This window comes from Lathamus discolor, chromosome Z (assembly GCF_037157495.1).
Source record: "Lathamus discolor isolate bLatDis1 chromosome Z, bLatDis1.hap1, whole genome shotgun sequence".
Taxonomy (NCBI): Eukaryota; Metazoa; Chordata; class Aves; order Psittaciformes; family Psittacidae; genus Lathamus; species Lathamus discolor.
In genome coordinates, this window is record NC_088909.1 from 26,447,994 (window position 1) to 26,466,068 (window position 18,075).

Here is an 18,075-nt window from a genome sequence, read left to right on the forward strand (position 1 = left end):
CCTCAAGCTTCTTCAGTGCTCACAGTCCTGGCTCTGCTTCCCTGAAGCCACAGGGCTTCCTTTGGAAACATTTTATGGCCATCTGCAAGTCAGTAGGTACTCTGAAAGCCACCGAGCTGGAGAGCAGTTGCTAAGTTGTTGCTGAATTGTCTTTAGTCATAATCCATTTGTCTCCTCACTTTATCAAACAAAGATTTGGAGGAAGAGAGCAGGTCCTGGAAGCCTCCAGCTGAGAAATGCTGCCTTACAAGTACAGACATGTTTCTCTCTGCAGTGATAGTGCTTGCTTTGCCATTCCGTCTGGAGTAAGATCTCAGAGCAGCAGCAAGCCTGGGCAGTAGCTTGTTAGCAGCTCCTGGACTGAATGAATGGCGCTGGTTTATTTCCCCTCTGGCCAGGAGCCCTGGAGGAGCAGCAGAATTTCTTTGCCCTGTGTCATCCCCCAGTTGGCTCCCATTTGGCTCCCATTTACCTCTCCCATTTGGAGAGGTAAAATACGCACCCACGAGCCCTCCACGTACGCAGGGACATCGCAGGGAGGCTGGTGCTTGTCCAGAGTTTCCTGTGCTCAGTGCAGCCACAAGCTGGCTGCACAATGGAGGGGACAGTGTCCGTGTGATTCATGTAGTTGTCTTCTGCCCCCCTTTATGTCTTTGCCCGCGGGCTCAGTTTGGAGCTGTTGCCATTGCTGTCGGCTGCAGAGCCGCCACCAGAGGGTGGTACGTTGGGGGCAATGAGGGTTGGATGCTCCCTACGAGACGCCTCAGAGGCATGAACAACAGCTCCCAAGGGGAAGGTGGAGTGGCAGCGAGGCTGTTCCTCCAGCTACTTGCATGTGGGGCCGGCTCTTTACGAAGCTCTTCCTTGCTGGAAGGGTGCCAGCAGAGCAGCTGCTGGATGGTGACAAACCTAGGGGCAGCCAAGGTCTGGCTTTTGGTGAAGCCGAGTGTGCAGTCAGGTCGTGCCCTCAGGGTGCTGAAGCTGGGTGACCAGTGGCAAATAGCAGCTCCCCTGCCATTTTGTGTCTCTGCTTCTCCTCTAGCCTGGATCCCTGCTGTTACCGCTTCAAGATGACAAACAAAGGACGACGCACCCATCTGCTCTATTGGACCACAGAAGGTGGCACCACACTTAAGCAGCGCAAGCGTCTCCCTCGCATCAGTAAGAGCAAGGGCAAGGTTTCCTCCTGTGGCCCCGTGCTGAAGCTTCAGCCGCTGAGGACGGAGCTGATGCCCGGCCAGACAGCGGAGGTGGTGCTGAAAGGCTCCTGCAGCACCCCCCAGGTGAGTTCTGCATCAGGGCATTTGTGCAGCCCCTTGACATTTGCCTGAGCAAATGGGCAAGTGCTTCTGAGAACCTGGTTTCCTGCCATAAGTTACCGTGGCAGCACCAGTTGCTTTCCATGCTCGCCACCATCAGTTGCTGAGGCTTTTTGAGTTCCATGGCTACCATAAAGCCAACTTGGTGGTAGCAAAACATGGCCTGAAGGCACTGTCGCCCCAGGCTCTGTCCAGCATGGCCTTGTACCCTGCCAGGGATGGAGCATTCACCACTGCTTTGGCAACCTGTGCCAGTGCCTCACCATCGTCACAGTGAAGAACCTCTTCCTTGTATCTAACCTGAACTTGCCCTGTTTGAGTTTAAGTCCATTACCCCTTGTCCTGTTGCTGCAGTCCCTGAGAAGAGTCCGTGTCCGGCATCCTTGTAGGCCCCGTTCAGCTAGTGGAAGGCTGCTCTGAGGTCTCCCCGCGGTTTCTCTTCTCCAGGCTGAGCAGCCCCAGTTTTCTCAGCTGGCCTTAAAGTTAGAGGTAGACTGGGAGCCCAGGCAGAAAGTAACTAAAGAAATGGGCAGTTGTCTGTGTGGGGAAGCAGCGAGTGAAACAAAACACCCAGGAAGGTAGGGAGTGTCTGGGAGCAGCATTGATTTTCCTCTGTAGACAGACACGGGCCGGGAGCTTGTCCGGCCCGGAGACCGGGACGAGAGAAATGAACCCAGTGTGCCAGCTCTAATGATCCGAATGATGTCCGTCCACATGGGAAAGTGTTCCAGGGATCATTAGAACTGAGAGCTTGACTTGTGTCAGTATTCCCATCAGCGCTCGCCCCGCTCCCTCAGCCAGCCCCCGTGTGCCGAGGGCAGGCAGGTCTTGCAGCACCCTTGGGTTGCAGCTCAGAGGGGCAGATTTCAGCAGGGTCACTGAGTGTTCTCCTCCCTGGACCCTTCTCTCCGGGGGAAATCCAGCTCTGCAGAGGAGCTGCCATCTGACCCCGGTGTGCCTTCCCTGGCTCCAGGAGCACTGGGCACAAGTGTTTAAGTGAATGGGGAATAAATGTGCATTAAGCTCCTGCTGCTGCTAGAGTTTGAGAGGTGTTTTAAAGGATTGCCTGAGTGGTAGCTTGAGGAAGACTTGATCCCTCAGCTGGTTGACTCCAATGGGACTGTCCCTGTGCAGTCCTGAGCCCATGAGGCTTTGATGAAGAGGGAAGAAGGAACCAGAAGGGAAATGGTCAGGCCACTGGTGAGGGTGCCTTCCTGGAAAGCCAAATGGGCATCTGTGAGCTCAGCTGTGGCTACCTGGCTCGTGCAGTCCAAGCCAAGAGCCTGGGATTGGGTCTTCCACCTTCCCTAGGTCTCGGGAACTTCATACTCTTGAGGCTGGTTAGAAGCCCAAGACCCTGTGGTGCACGTGCAGCACAGGTGATTCTGACGTCTCTAGGCTCTGAGGAGGAGTTGGGTTGTGGTGGTCTATCAGAGGGAAGAGAGAGAAAAAAAGGGAGGAATGTGGGGAAGTGAAACCATGAGGAGGAATCAGGAAAAGTCTTGGATGTAAGAGCATCCAGCTTAAGTAGAGGGTTTTCATGCCAGGTTGAAGACATCTCTTTCCTGGGGAGGTTTGTTTTACAGGCAGGTCTAGGGGGACACAGTACATCCTAGGAAGGCAGGCTGTCTGTTCGGGGTTTTCCCAGGGATCCTTTCCACTAAACTTGCAAGGGAGGATTTGCTGGCATTGATCCTTCTATCCCCTGTTTCCCTTCATACAGTCTGGTTTGTTTTTTTTTCATGAGTTCCTACAGTTTTCGGTAAGCATTTTGTTTGGCAGTGGGACAAAGCAAAGCAATAACCGTTTGGGCAGGGATTGTTCTGAGAGCTGTAGGCAGCACAAGACTCCTGAGGGCCTTTTGTGGTGGTTGGGTTGTAACACGAGGGACGCGTGAGTGCAGAACAAAGAGGATGCAGCTTATAAAGAAGAGAGGGCTCCTGAGGAGACCAATGGCTGTAACTTCATGCAGTAATGGGGCGTGTGGGTGGGCGGCTCAAAGATGCAGTGTGTTTTGTGGACACCCTGATAACACCCGCTGGGGGCCGTGTGGCTCGCATGCAGGTGGTGAAGGAGAAGCTGCTGTGTCACGCCATCGTGGGCAAGGAGGGAGTGAAGAATCTGATCGTGCAGGTGGACGTCACGTGCGAGTTCATTGCTCCTGCTCTGCAAATATCCAGCAGAGAAATCACTTTCCGGGTGGAGAAGGTGAGTCTCTGCATTGCATCCTGGCACTGACTGGTGTGGCTGGGGTGTGCCTGTGTCCTAAGGAGGAAGTTCTCCAAGTCCACAGAGCTTTGGCTGTTGACTTGAGCCAGGCCCAGCTTTTGTCATGAATGCCGAGATCATTATTTCACCCCTGTGGGGCTGGGGACAGTCTCCGCAGCTCTATTCTGCCCTTCTCGAGGTGCAGACAGAATTGAGCTGCTGAGCCAAGGGCACGGGCTGAGGTGTGGGACCCGTGAGAGCAGCGTGGGCTTTGGAAGAGCCACTTGCTGTGCTGGGGCTGCAGGTGGAGAGCAGATCCCTCCTCACCCTCCCTGAGGTGGTGGTGAGAGGAGTGAGGATGCTGCTAGAGATGAGGCTGTTCTCTAAGTTGAGCCAGGTAGAACTGAGATTACAGCTGCTCTGGCGAGGGGGAGCATGCCCCCCTCTAGAGAGACGCCAGTGTCTGTAGTCAGGGTTTTGAGGATCTTCCAAGGTGTGGTGATGTCCGAGCAGCGATCGTGTAGGGAAGCTGAGAAAAGCTGAGATTCCTGTCAACTCCTCAAGCTGATGAGGAAAAACTGGCATCTCTTGCGCCTCTTTGCCTTCCCTGCCGTCGGTATGGGTGCTGCCTCTTTGCCTTTCCCAAGCCTCACCTTCTTCAAAGGACCCACGAGTGCCCTTCAGCTGCAGCGATGAGAGCACCAGTGCAACGTGTGTGCCCTTTAGTGTCTGGATCCCGACTCCTGCATCACCTTTCCCCGTCGCGTGAGGTGTCTGAAAAAGAGCAGATAGCTCATGATTTAGTTTCTGCGGTTTCAGGTCTCTCCTCCACTTCCCAGGCTTCCAGAGAAGCACAAATCCTGTGAGCAGGCGGTTCACATCTAATCAGAAGCTTTTCAGCTCCCCCTGATGTCTGCCTGTGGTCTGCTTGATGCCACATGCTCCCATGTGTTGCGTGCTGCGACACTGCAGGAGTTGGATGCCAATGCATCCACAATTAGTTTCCCAAAGACTGTCTAGTTTAGATAAACCATGCAGGAAGCGCGGAGCAATGCATGGACAGGAGGAAAAGGCTTAGGCTGAGCTTAGCTTTGAGGCTGCAACATCTTGTCAGTGGAGCAGGGGCAGCAGGTTGCGGCCAGACTGTTGAGGTTTGGAGCTGTCTGCATGTGCCCGTGAATGTTCAAAGCTGACCTCGGGCTGCTGCAGGCTGTCCGCTGCAGGCCATATCCTGCTTGCTTGCCTCCTCTGAGCAGCATCACTGCCTTGCGGGCCTGGCAGAGCTGATAGGGTGGTAAGAAACTACTGTATGGGAGTGGAAATGGCCTTGTGCCTTGTGCCTGTGTGTGCTCTCTGGGCAGGAGAGGACACACAACTGGAGCCAGAGTGGGTTCACTTTCTGTTTTGGATCTTGCTGAAGCAGCTGCCTCCTCTGGGGGGCTGCTCCCTCGTCTGTACGCGAGACTGTTTCCCTGTCCCCTGGGGAAGGCTGTGGGGGAAAGCGTCTGCTAGAGTTGGAGGACAACCTTTGCAGAGGGGTAGAAACCAATCAAAAGAGTAAATAGAGATGGATGCACTTTTGGGGTTGGAAAATTTGAAATGCGTCTGAAGGGGAGGAGGTCCATGGCCACTTCAAGGTCATTTTTTCTTGTCTCCTGTTTCTGTAGCACCCCGGTGATGTCCTGGCTGTGATGTACAAGCCTCTCTCTGTAAAGAACATGTGCTCGCTGCCCCTCAGCGTGGTCCTTGCCTTAGAGCAGCCCTTCTCCATCTGCACTGCGGACCAGCAGCCTCTCCCTGCAGATGCTCAGGTGAGCAGCCCCGGACTTTCTTGCTGCTGGGCTTTGAAGAGGGATGAACGTGGTGGTGTGTCTCTGTTGGGAGGTCCTCCATGATGGAAGTGTGTTCTGTAGAGTCTGCAGTAAAGTGGCCCAAGCTAAATCAGATGTGAAACGAGCTGCTGAAGGAAACAGAATGCCATCTGAATGGGGAAGAGACCTCCTGGCTTGAAGACAGGGGGAGGAGGGAGCAGGCACCCAGCTGTGGGCAAGCTGTAGGAAAGGTGTCTGCTGGAAGGCATGCCAGCTCTCCAGCAGCCATCCTCAGATAAGCTGGGGAACAGCTTGCTGTCTTTGAGGGCAGCCCTGCCTTTGGGAAGGCTGAGGTAGGCTTCTCCAGCTGCTGTCTGGCTCCTGCCCTGGTGTGTGCGGAAGGTGTTGGGCATGGGCTCTGCAGTGCACGTGTTGTCAGAGGTGCAGCCACCGCTGTGCTGCAGGCTAAAGGAGTTCCTCCAGAGTGAGGGCGAAGGCCTGGGTGCCAGAGTGCTGCTTTGGTTGTGTTTAGCAGGTGGCTTCTGCGGCTCCAGAATTCAGGAGACCAACGTGGATTTCCTCTTGTATTGGTGCAGAGCACAGAACCGTGAGCCTCAGGCAGCTTCAGAAAAAAGTGCGGTGCTTGGTCAGACAGCGTGAAGAAAATGAAGGATGAAGCCAGAAGCCCGTGTTGGGGTCACACGTTGAACATTTTCTCTTCATCTCCTTGCAGCCCATGAAGCTGAGGACAGGGGAGGAACTTCAACTCTGCATCGGATTTAACCCTGCTTATGAGGAGGATTTGCTTATCCGGGCAGCGGAGAAGGCTCTGAAGATCAAGTTCCTGGAGCATCCTCACGAAGAGCAGGTCACCGTCCGGGGAGAAGTCTGCTTCCCGAATCTCCAGATCCAGAGCACGGCCGTGGACTTTGGCTGCATCTTGAATGACAGCAAGGATGTGTGTTACATGGAGATGACCAACTGCAGCCCACTGGTTGTCCAGTACCACTGGGCATTCCTGAAGGACAGCCAGGTGAACCCAGTGAGGTATGCGCACCTCTCCCTCTCCTGGAAGCTCTTCTTCCTGATGTCCTGTTTGTGGTTTGCAAAGCCCGAGGCCATTTGCCTGATCTGCCAAATTGTTTTCAACCTTCCCTTGAGGAAATCACACCTCTGAGTTGTGCTCAGCCAAGGTGCTCAGGGAACAGGTGATCTCCGCCGGTTTGATGCTGGGAAGGAGACAGCATTCTCCAGCCAGGCTGGGACTGTAGGACACTACTGACCCTTTTCACATAGCCATAAGCTGGAGTCCTGCTTTATCTCTGCAGCTGCAAAGCCATGCTTCGGCACTTGGAGAAGCGGATGTAGAAGGTGTCCTTCCCTGCTAAGCCCATCTGTTGTCATTTTGTACTAAGATCCTACCCAGGCACTGCCATCAGAGTGACACACTGCTGTCGCAGTCCCTTGCTCTGCTTTGCTGTAGGCCTGTATGGGTTCCTGGGGGCAGGAGGGCTGATGTAGAAAGCTGCTTTCTCAGATCTTCGTGGCCTGAGGCAAACAGCCCCTTGAAGTGCGTGTTCATCTCTTGAACTGCACGTCACATTCACAGAAGAGCTATGTAGAGTTTTAGTGAGGAATGGCAGGTTCTGCTGTGACTTTAGGTCCAGCTGTAGATGCTGGAGGGAGCCCTTGTATGGACATCCCTGGGAAGGAGGACCATGCAGTGGTGGTCTATGGTTTCCAAGGCCAAGAGCAAACTTGTAGTGGTGCTGAAGCACATCTAGAAGCACATTCCTAGTGTTCCTTCTGCTGCGGCTTCTCTGCATAGCACAAAAGTCTGCTCTGGGCAGTTTGAAGGACGGTAGCAAATGGTTTTCCGTAATGCCCTAGGAAACGCAGCAAAGTTCACCACGTGGCACTGAAGCGCTGTTATTACAAACAAGGGAAACGATCAAGAAGCAGCTGTGTGAAGGGAATTGGGATCTGACTCGGAGGAGGTGACCTCTTGGGAACTGGAGATGAGCTGTGGCTATTAGGAGGGCTTGGGGGAGACGACCAGGGCACTGGGGCACTCCGGGGCGCTCAGCAGACACCATGGGATGCTGTGTGCCAGAGCTGGAAATGAAGATGGTCTCCAAGGTGTTACCACCAAACACTCAAAGTGTTCATTAGGAGCCTGCAGAAGGGCAGCGTGTCAGATGTTATTTCTGGTCCACACTAAGCACTGTTGGTATTCTAAATCATCAGCTCTAACTCAGTCTGACATGGAGGGAATCAAGCATCAGGTCTCATGAAGGGGAGATCAAAGACTGGAACTTTCCCTACCTGGGACCTTGCTGGAGCTGGTCATCAGAGACTCCCAGGATCAGTCGCGCACGTTTATTTTGGTCAGGAGAGAAAAACGCTGTTTCTCTGCCTCAACAAGACTTTGTGTGTTTACATTTTTTTCTTTCTAATTGTCCAGCCCGTTCTTTCCTCCTTGCTCTTTGGTCATTGCTGCTACCTGGGGCAGAGTGATCATATGAGCAACACAATCCAACTGTTGCTGTGTGGCTGGACATAGGCAGTGTAGACCAACTTGTGCCCTTTCTCTGACTTCTGAGGCACGAATCTCTCGTGGTTACTCTTGTTGTAGACCCACGTGGTTAGAGACAGACTAACCCTAAGCCTCAGCCCTTGGACCTCTGAGAGCTCAAAGCTGAGCTAAGCCTTTGCACCAAGGTGTTTTCTCCAGTGACGGAATGGATCTTCAGAATCACACTGCAGGAGATAGCAGATCTGGAGGCAAGCAGTTGCCAGCTGCCTGCAGCGCTGCTATAGCAGTGTCATTGCCAGGCGTTGACCTGCTCCATCCCAGTTTTGGAGCTCATTGCTGAGCTCACACCACTGATGCCCCCGCAGGGGCCCCATCCTGCCGAGGAGCTGCTGTGCAGACTTCCCTCCCTCCCACTGCAAGGTCCCTGAGCAAAGGTCTGTTCTTTTTCCAGGTTCATGGAGACAGAGCCCCTCGCCTTGGGTGTGGAGGAGGTAAGTGGGAATCTGTCTCACTTCCACATTTCCAGTGTAGCAAGCAGTTACGTACTCCCACTCCCACTGGTGTCCTGGGTGCTGCTTCCAGAGTGGCCTCATGTCATAACAAGCGCATCGCTGGTCATTGGAGAGGCCACATGGGAGGTGTTATCGGGCTGGTCAAGAACATTCCTTGTGCGGCAGTTATGGAGGACTTTATCCATCTTGGTCCTCATCTAGTGGTGGGTAAGAAATTCCTGCAGCAGCATTTGCTGCGGCAGCATTTGCTGCGGCAGCAGTTGCTGCAGCATCTGGAGAGAGCAGGATGTGAATCAGAGACAGGGAAAAGCATGAGGAGTGCGAGGAGCTGGGCTGGATCCTGCCCCCGGCTCCACAGGCTCTCAGCTCCCAGTCTCGTGTTCTTCTGAGGGCAGGAAAAGGTGTTTTTGAAGGCAAGTTCTGCAGCAGAGAGAATTTCTTGCTGCCAGGAGACACCACAAATGAATGTAGTGTATTAGCTACTGCATTAATTGGGACTGTGGGAGAAGGTTTTCCCCATGGTCTCTCCGTTGGTGAGTGGAACGGCTGCAGTGTGAGATGAGGATGATGTTGCCTGTGTTTGAGGAAGAGGCCCCTGCAGCCACGTCTGTCCTTTGGCCCAAGCTGAGGCTGCTCTCCTGCATCAGTCCCGCGCTCCATGTGTGGATCTCTCCTCCCTGCCTGCAGGTTTTCGATATCCTGCCGCTGCACGGTGAGCTGCAGCCGGGCCAGAGCCAGCGCGTCTGCTTCTCCTTCTTCGGCCACGCCAACACCGTCAGCCAGGTCACGGCGCTGTGCAGGGTGGAGGGAGGCCCGAGCTACGAGGTGGCTCTGCGTGGGGAGGCCTCGCGCATCAGCTACCTCCTGGACACCACCGAGATCGACTGCGGGCTGCAGGTACCGCACGCTGCTCTTGTCAGTGCTCCTTGCCTCCAAGCATGACTGGTGGGCTGCTGCCCACCCGGGTCCAGGGCTCTCCGCCCTTCCCAGCTGCTTCGCTGGCTCTGTGGCTTGGAAGTCACACGTTTGGGGGATACCTCCAAGCTGGCGTTTAATGGCCATCTCCACCCCAGCTCCGCCCAAAGCTGGGAATCCCTCCTCTAACTAACGCTGCCTCCTGGGGCAGGCAGGATCCCAGTGGTGATCTGCAGAGGGATGTGTCCCTGAGACATCCATCCGCTGATCTGCTCCTAAAGCCCAAATGAGGTGCTCTCTTTTAATGCTCCTGATTCATCAACCAAGGAGGCAGCTGACCTGGGCTTCCAGTCACCGTAGCCGGATAGAATGTCCCTGAATAACCCTCACTGTACTTCTTTCCGGTTACAACCCCCACAGCTGTTTCCAGCTGTTGGCCCTGTGTGCGTTGCCCTCTCTCCCTCCCTTTTGGCTTGTGTTGTGCCCACAAATACTTGTGTGCAGGTGCCTTTTCTCCTGAAGTGCCCCAATGCCTCCTCCTGTGTTTCAGCTCGCAGTTGGGTGACACCTTCAAGTGCAGAGAGCTTGTGTCCCCTACTTGCTTTATTACTGATCTTTCCATGGTTGCTATTGCACCTCTGCCACAAATAGCTGTTCCTGTGTAGGGCCCAGGGGTACCCTGTGGCCGCGGGCTGCCCAGGCTAACCCAGAGAGCCCAGTGCCCATCTCTCCTGTGCACTCCCTGCTTCTGGGCTGTGTTCCTTTGCTTTCAACCCGATGGAAGAGGAATGAAATTCTTGGCAGCAGACGTGTGCCTGTAACTTCCTGCTCTTCTGTCCTCTGCTCAGGTGTTTAACAAAGTCACAGAAGCAGCGCTGACCCTGCAAAACAGCGGGAAGCTGGGATTTGCCTTTGCGGTGCTGAGCCCCGGCACAGGCACTGCAGCCAGCCCTCTGCCTGGCGTGCCCCTGGTCGTGCCCAGCAGGGTGAGTAGCACAAGGGCTTCACCCGGCCTGTGTCAGGCTGCCCAGGAGAGCGCTTTGGGGGAAAACAGGGGGAATGAGCACACAAGCCCCGTCCAAAACCAGCCAGGAGAGACAGGGCTGTGAGCGACTGTTGCAGAGGCAGAGGAGGTCCATCGAGCAGAATCCTAACGGAGCCCCTGATTGTCCTTGGGCGCCGCTGGCTCTGCTGTCCTACAGCAAGCACCAGTGGGAGGCACGAGTGCTCCGGGAGCTCTTTGGAGCTGAGTGCTGAGCTCTCTGGTTGTGCCATCACTGGAGCATCACTCCATCGCAGCTTGTCATCCTGCCTGGGTGTCTTAGAGCTGGAGCAGTGTTCCTGTCTTGGTGCCCTTTTGCGATGGGAAGAGGAAGCCAAAGGGCCAAGTGGCTTCCACCTTCCTCAGTGCCTGTCCGTCTGAGGGGTGACATGCTGATGTCCTCTCCTGCAAGCTGCTGCCAGGAGCTGCTGGCCCTGCTGGAAGCAGAGGCCCTTCTCCGTTCTTCCAGAGCAGCTGGTGAAAGAGCTTTGGTTTGTTGTGCCTGGCTCTGGCTAGCAGAGGGTAAACCCTGTGAGCAGAAGAGCAGTGAGACTCAGGCGATTGGATACAGGAAAGCTGGAGGTGGTGATGTCTGATGTTTCCTTATGTATGAGAACCTGTCTTGTGTTCTCAGCGCGTCTGTCATGTGAGCCATCCCTCCAGTGAATCCTCTTTGGTACACTGCGTCCCTCCCTCTTGTGTGCCCTGCAGGGTTACGTTGAACCTGGCAAGCAGCAAGTGCTGAAAGTGTATTACCTGCCAGGAGTGCCTGGAGTCTTCTGCAGGGCTTTCCAGATCCAACTGGGTCACCTGGAGCCAGAAAAAATCTCCCTGAAAGGAGAGGGGACCTTTCCCAGGATCCACTTGGACCTGCCCAGGAACATCAAAGGTGAGCACTGCCTGTCTGCTCGGCTTTCCCCCATGCCATATGCCCACAGGGCAGCTCACAGGCACCTCGAGCAGGCCTGGAGGTTTCAGGGCTGTCAGACAAGGTCAGCCCTCTGGTTGCTTCTTTAGCCTCTGGCAGACGAGCCCATGTGGGCTTTGCCGCAGGAACCATCGTGCACAGCTTGCCAAGAGGTCTGGGAAGATGATGGCTGGGCAGAAAAGCTTGGGAAAGCTGTAATAGAGGCTGGCAGGGATTTTGACAGGGGTTGGGTTTGCATCACGCTGTGGGGCTGAGATGCTCCTGTGTGGCGAGAAAGACGGGTGGGGGTGAGAAGCAGCAGGATCTCCTTTCCCTACATTGCTGGAGCAGTTTGTGTCTGGGTGTCGGGGGAATGGGGCTTCCCGTCTTCCGTGGGATTTGTGCTGCCCCACTGCTATGGGTGGTGTCCTGTGCTTTCAGGCAACGCCAAATATGAGAAGATCCTCCTAAAGGCCAAAGAAAAGCTGGACAAAGGCAGCCAGAGAGAAGAGGCCATTGCTCTGGGGGAGGCTGTGGCAGCCGAGCCCCGCGTGGACGACTCGGGCACCGTGGTGAGTAGAGCTGCTGCCCTGTCCCGCACGTGCCACCCTCCTGCGAGACACTGGAGCCCCTGCGCCCCACGGCAGCTGCCCAGGGCCCTGCCGGCACTGGGCACCTCCCTGCACACCCCTGGCCACGGAGTGTGTCAGCTCAGCGTGCCCCTTGGGCTGCCCACCTCTGGGAGTTGTCCCTCGTGGCGATGCGCCAGCTCCTGACTACCCCAGGGAGATGCTGAAAGCTGTGCTCGGGCAGTTGGGTTTCTGGTGCTCTGAAGGACACACAGGGCGGTGCTGGGGGGTTTGTTGCTCACCGGCCAAGCCCTGCCAGGTTTACAGAGCGTAAAGCAGCAGCCTGAATGCAGCCTGAGGCTGTGCTGTGTTCTGTATCTCCAGGAGGCTCCAGCTCTCTCATGGTTCCCTTTCCAGGAGAGCTTTTGTCCAGGCTGCTTTGGCACTGACTGGAGGCAGGGACATACTTGGAGCTTTGGAAGGTTTCTGGCTTGTTTGTGTGTCTGTCCAGATCAGCTTTGATAACTGGGCAGGCAGAGACACTGGAGTTCATTTCTGTGGGGATATGATCCTGCCTGAGAGAGCAGGAAGTGTCACAGACACCGATCAGTGAGACAGACTGACTCCGTCGCCCCTCTCAACAAGAGCAGGGTGGGATCCTCCACCCGAGACAAGCTTGTGCCTTGGGAAGGACCTTGGCTAACCAGCCCCTGTCTTTCCTTTCCTCAGTGGGATGCTCAGCTGCAGATGCAGATGGAGGAGATGCTGATTGAGGAACATGCCCTGGAGCAGCAGAAAGCTCTCGCCTCCCGTCCCCCGGAGGACACTGCCTTTCACCAGCGTGTACATCGGAGGCTTCTCAAGTTAGTAGGGACTCCTGTAGCCTGTCTCCAGGGGCCGCGAGGGTAACAGCCAGCAGTGCAGCCCTGCCCCTGAGAGCTCCTTGTGTCTCAGAGTTGGGAATAGCTGAAGACTTCAGAAAGGGCCTGATGCTGAGAGCTACGCCGTGCTCCCTGTGGGCAGCTCGGTGTCCTCACTTGCACAGTGCTACCCTGAGCTCTGGAGGTGCTCCACTCCCCACAGTTGCTGGGTTCTGTTCTCAGAGCTGAGGGGGTGCAGACCAGCAAGCCCTTGCAGACAGCACAGGCACCACCCCTGCTGACCAGCTGTGAAAGGGGCATCTCCAAGCCGGCGTCTTTGTGCCGAGAAGCAGACCCCACTAAGCAGGAAGAGCAGGGAATGGTCCAGATCCCTTATGTGCTTTTCCAAGTGGGATTGCCTGCAAAAAGCCATTCACAGCAATCTTGTAGTGTTGGTTACTGCACACGATACTCTCAAGCGCTGCTTTGGGGACAGATCTGGCTGCAGAGCAGTGGAGGTATCCTCTGCAAGGAAATCCTGTGAGAAGGTCCTGAAGCAGTTTCAGGCTTGGGCCGGACACCAGCTTAGCAGTTTCATTGAGACCCGTGGAGACGCAGTGGACTTCTCTGCAATGGCTTTTCACAGCATAGGAACTGTGTCCAGTACCCGCTTTAAACTGACTCGAAGATCCCGTTGGTGGCTGATAAATCCTAGGCCCTGCACTCCCCATGACTTAGCCAAGTCTTATTACTGGGTGCTCAGGTCAGGCCTTGGGTTTCCTGGGCTTGGCTTGAGTTTTCACAGCAGTGGATACAGAATTATCCCCTCCATTTGCTTCTCCACCCCACGCCATGCTGGGCTTTACAGAGTGTCCTTCCTCCTCCTTTCAGAGCTGAGCTGCCCGAATACGTCCTGGACCTTGGCTATGTCGTTCCCGGTGACATCCACACACACATGGTGAAGCTCACCAACACCGGGCACTTCCCTGCATCTTTCAAGGCCGATGGATATGTCCTGTATAACACAGGTAACCAGTGGTAAAGAGGCTTCACGGGGGCTTGAAGGGGCTGTCTCTGCCACATCAGCTGGAGCCATTGGGCATGGGGAGATTTGAGTACTTCCTTGGGCAGCTTTTTCCTCCTTAGTACCCCTCTGGCCGGTGCCCTGTTCAAGAGCCTGAATTCTGTCGAGCAGTGCCCAGAGACCTGGTCTGCCTGTGGCTGCCCTAAAAAGTCATTGCAGGGGCCAGATGGGCTGATCAGCGTGATCGCCTCTCAGCATCTACTGCTCTTGGCTCCCGTGAGCACCATCGGAGTTTCTTTGTGCACTCTGAGGGTTTATGTTGCAGCCAGATGGACCCTCTGTGGTTCGGAAGTGCTTTGTTTAGAGTTCCTAGTGCCAGAGCACTTCTGCTCAGCCTTATTGAACGGCCTGTGGGATCCTGTGCCGTATCGAAACAGGCTTCGCAAAGAGGCCTTGGGGTAAGGCTGCAGCTCCGTCACACGGGGACTGCTGTCTGTGACGGGTGGCCAGGCGTCTCTTCTAAGCCGCTGTCCAGGGAACACCACAGCATTTGGTATCTTAGTTGGAAATTGTCCTTTGGAGAGGTGTATGCGTCCTTCCCTGAGATGCCTGCTGAAGGAATTGCTGGAGCTCCTCAACCAATGTGGTTCATTTTTAGCCTGCAACCCCTGGATTCTGGCTGTGAAAATCCTTTTGCTTTGGGCAGTGACAAGGGGAGCAGAGCAGCTTCTCTGGAGATGGAAAGGGGTCTTTCACAGAGCTGCCAGCCAGGACACCCCTGTGGCCTTGCCGTGCTTCTGAGCCATTTCCTGTTGCTTGTGTATCTCAGCTGCTTGATTTTCCTGTGTTCAGGCTTCAGCGTGTGCCTGGACCTTGTGAAGCGCCTGCCCTGCTGTGAGACCAAGACATTTGAAGTGTGCTTCGACCCACAAAGTGCCAACGTGCCCCTGGGAAAGGTGGATGTGCTCCTGCCCATCAAGGTAGGCCAGCTTGTGGGGCAGGCAGCAGGTTGGGCACAGCAGCGAGTGTCAGCCGGGCTCTCAACTGGATGCTCTGTCCTCTAGGTCAGAGGAGGCCCCACGTTCCAGGTCCGCCTGCGTGCCATTGTGGCTGAGCCGTCCCTCTGCCTCTCGAGGGACAGGCTGGAGTTCTCCTCTGTCCAGTGTGGGCAGTGGCAGGAAGAAACCATCCAGCTCCACAACACGTCCCAGGTCCCCTGTAAATGGTCCATGAGCATGAATGAGGCTGTTAAGGAGGTAAAGCACAGACAACGTGTAACACACAACTTCTCGGTTGGGTTTTCTTTGCCTCTCTTGGCTTTCCCGCCCCTCTGGCTGCCTGAGCACTTGGGCTGCAGCTCGCTTGAGGAAGCTTTTGAGGGTACAGAGCAAGGCTGGTTCACCTGGGCGTGCTCACTAGCTGACGCTTCACTTCTCTGCCATCTTCACCCATTCCTCCCCCTCCGAGGACACTGCCTCCCCATCTGCCTGCCCTGCCAACATGTTTGCCCTCCAGTTCTAGGCAGGGGTGGCCACGTCTGGGTGGGATGAAGGTGCTCCCTGCACCGTGCCAGCATCTCGGAGCACTGCAGGAACCGAGGGTCTGTCCTCGCAGACCAAGGAGACCTCACGCGACTGGTTTCTGTGCGCAGGTGGACAAACATCTGCCAGCGAGCGAGCATGACAAGCTGCGGGAGGAGATGAGGCCCGCGCCCTGTGGCTTTGAGGTGCTGCCCTCAGCTGGAACCCTCGCTCCAGGACAGCAGTGCCATGTCCAAGTCCGTTTTTCACCCACGGAAGAGGTGAGTTTGGTGGGTGTCACCCCCAGGAGGACTGTCAGGGCAGTGTGGTAAGGGGAGGCCAGCACAGGGAGCGGGGAATGAGCTCTGCCTCCGCGTGGAGCTTTCTGCCAGCCCTGTGCCCACCGTTCCTCAGTTTCCCCTGCACGGTCCCACGCAGTCTGGGAGTCAGCTTAAATGGTGGAGCATTCCCAAAGGCAGTTTGCATGTGGCCACCGTGACTTGGAAACTGGCAGCGTGTGACAGGATGGACCCAAGTGCTTCCATGGCTGGGGACAGTCACAGGGGTCTTTCAATTGCTCGTGGAGATTTCAGCGTCTCGTGTCTGGCTTTGACCAGAGCCAAGCACTGAGCAGAGAAGACGATCCTTATTTCTGTCCAGTGAGAGCTCAGCTGCCTCTTTCACACAGCTGATGTTTGCCCGGTGCTGCAGCGCCAGGACTGTGTCTGAGAAAGCAGACTTTTCTCACGTGCGTTGCGCTCCCCCACGACTAGGTGAAAACCTCTGATAGGCTGTTTTAGATCCATCTGGTAGCCAACTGACCAGTTACACTCCCCAGCAGGACTCACCGCAGTTACTCAGAGCCATGCAGATGCTGTAGCCCCTGCTCTAAGTAACTGCCTGGTTTGGGTTCAGCTTAGAGGTGCTGAGAAGACCCCTGACCCTGGGGCGATTGTTGCCTTGGAGGCGCTGTCACCTGGGGCTTCACGGAGGAGCTTTCTGTGCTGCTTCTTTGCAGAAGTGCTACCGGGGTGAGCTGCAGATCCAGATTTGCCAGAGCAGCCAACGCCTGCGGGTGCCGGTCTTGGGATGTGGTCTGGAGCCACGGCTGGAGTTGAGCCCCGCAGAGCTCGAGCTGGGACCGCTGCTGCCACAGAGCCATGGGGAAGAGGGGACAGTGGTGGTGAAGAACCCCTGTGGGGTTTACTCACTGGAGTTTGACCAGCAGCACCTTGCTGAGGAGCAGGTGAGGGGGAAGGTCTGTGCACGCTCCTGGAGATTCCCAGCGCTCCAGCATTCCCAGGCTTGTGCCAGGGAGACGGGGGCAGCGCGCAGGGCAAAGCCCGGTGGCATTCCAGGGTTAGCCGGCTCTGCTGGCAGGCTGTGGAGGGACTTGGATAATCCCTGCCACTGGGGGGAAAGAATATGGGAGGGGATGGCTCGTCTGGGGAGTCTGTTCACGTGGTGAAGGTCCAGAAACTCATGCTGTCTGTGGTTTCTCTTCCCTCTGTGCGCAGCTCCTACGGACACCTAAAGACGACAACAGCCACAACAGCTTGTTGCTGCCTCCGTGTGCCCCGGCTGAGAAACTGACTGTTGAGTCCCAAGGAAGGGGCATAGAAATGAAGGTGAGATGAAATCTAAATGCTAAAAGTGCAGGTGGCAACCAGCATGGTTTTCTCATTTCCTCATCTCTTCCCCAGCCTACCATGGTTTGTGTTTCTGCCACGAGAGTGGCAGAAAACCTCTTCTCCTTCTTTCCTTTGGCTTGATATCAATCCCTCCTGCCTCAGGTTGACGTTGTGCATCCACCAGGAAAGGTGGTGAAGCTAGGAAACATCTGCATTGGGCAGACGGTGAAGAAGATCGTCACCATAGCCAACAAGAGTGCAGGCCCTCTCGCCTTTAAGCTCAGAGTCACATCCACCGTGCCAGAGTTGCAGGAAGCTGGGGTAAGTGCCATTCCTTCTCTGCAGAGCACTTTAGCGTGCCTGCAGGGAGCGATGAGCTGCTGTGGGTGGGAGGTAGTAGCTAATGACAGCTGTGGGCTGCCCTGGCTGCCTGTGCCTGCCCCGTCCTCCCTGCTGGCACTGCTCTGCCAGCAGATGCTTGCAGTGTGAATGCTTCAGCTGAGCTGGGTGCCAGGACTCCCCGAGAGCCACAAGTGAGAAGGCGGCACAATTCCTCTAACCTGTTTTAGACGCATAGGTCAGGATGCAGCCACATATTTTAGATCTGGAAAGGCGAGGGAGGTGAATCTTGAAAGAGGGAGGGTTACAGCTCTGTTGGAACTTCCATGAAAGCTTTAGAAGGCAGAGGTGACCTCACCGTGACCAGGTGGACACATGGCAGAAAACACCTTTGGTATTACCTAGGAATGCCTACGAGGGAATGAGTGGGACTGGGTCAGTGTTGGTGCGGACAGAAGAGGAATTGGAAGCCTCTTCCCTGAGTCTGGTGAGGGAGGCTCTGCAGCTGGCTTGCCAGATGAAATAGTCTCCACTCATCTCTTCGGGTAGGTTCTGTGCTTGAAGCCCAGCAAGGAGCTAAAGCTGAAGGCCAGAGGAGACACCTGCAAAGTGGAGGTGACCTTCTCCCCGAAGCGCCGCATGCAGCCGTTCAGCGGGGAAGTGCTGCTGGAGTGCCGCGGGCTTGTGCGCTCCCTCTTTGCGGTGCGGGGCTCCTGCCAGGGCAGCCTCGTGAGCTTGGACCAGGACCAGCTCAGCTTTGGAGCCGTGGTACGGCAGAGCTACACGTGCCGGCGCGTCGTCATGCGGAACGCGGGCGACGCAGGAGTCAGGTAAAGCAGGACCCCCCCGCCTCTCTGAGGGCTGATTGCTTGGATGAGGGTT

The 18,075-nt window shown here is 55.7% G+C and overlaps 1 protein-coding gene across 1 annotated transcript in view; it reads left to right on the forward strand.

Annotated features, from left to right (window-relative positions):
* Positions 1–18,075, forward strand: part of LOC136005931 (hydrocephalus-inducing protein-like) — a gene marked incomplete at its 5' end in the record, with an annotated part of 46,691 nt that overhangs the window by 24,353 nt on the left and 4,263 nt on the right. The window contains 17 exons of the mRNA XM_065663821.1: positions 1,043–1,283; positions 3,384–3,527; positions 5,195–5,338; positions 6,072–6,385; positions 8,326–8,365; positions 9,074–9,283; positions 10,150–10,287; positions 11,055–11,232; positions 11,731–11,822; positions 12,549–12,724; positions 13,571–13,707; positions 14,556–14,683; positions 14,768–14,959; positions 15,355–15,504; positions 16,242–16,406; positions 16,741–16,851; positions 17,809–18,023. Coding sequence (XP_065519893.1) covers positions 1,043–1,283; positions 3,384–3,527; positions 5,195–5,338; positions 6,072–6,385; positions 8,326–8,365; positions 9,074–9,283; positions 10,150–10,287; positions 11,055–11,232; positions 11,731–11,822; positions 12,549–12,724; positions 13,571–13,707; positions 14,556–14,683; positions 14,768–14,959; positions 15,355–15,504; positions 16,242–16,406; positions 16,741–16,851; positions 17,809–18,023 — 2,775 coding nt within the window. The remainder of the gene's footprint in view (positions 1–1,042; positions 1,284–3,383; positions 3,528–5,194; positions 5,339–6,071; positions 6,386–8,325; positions 8,366–9,073; positions 9,284–10,149; positions 10,288–11,054; positions 11,233–11,730; positions 11,823–12,548; positions 12,725–13,570; positions 13,708–14,555; positions 14,684–14,767; positions 14,960–15,354; positions 15,505–16,241; positions 16,407–16,740; positions 16,852–17,808; positions 18,024–18,075) is intronic.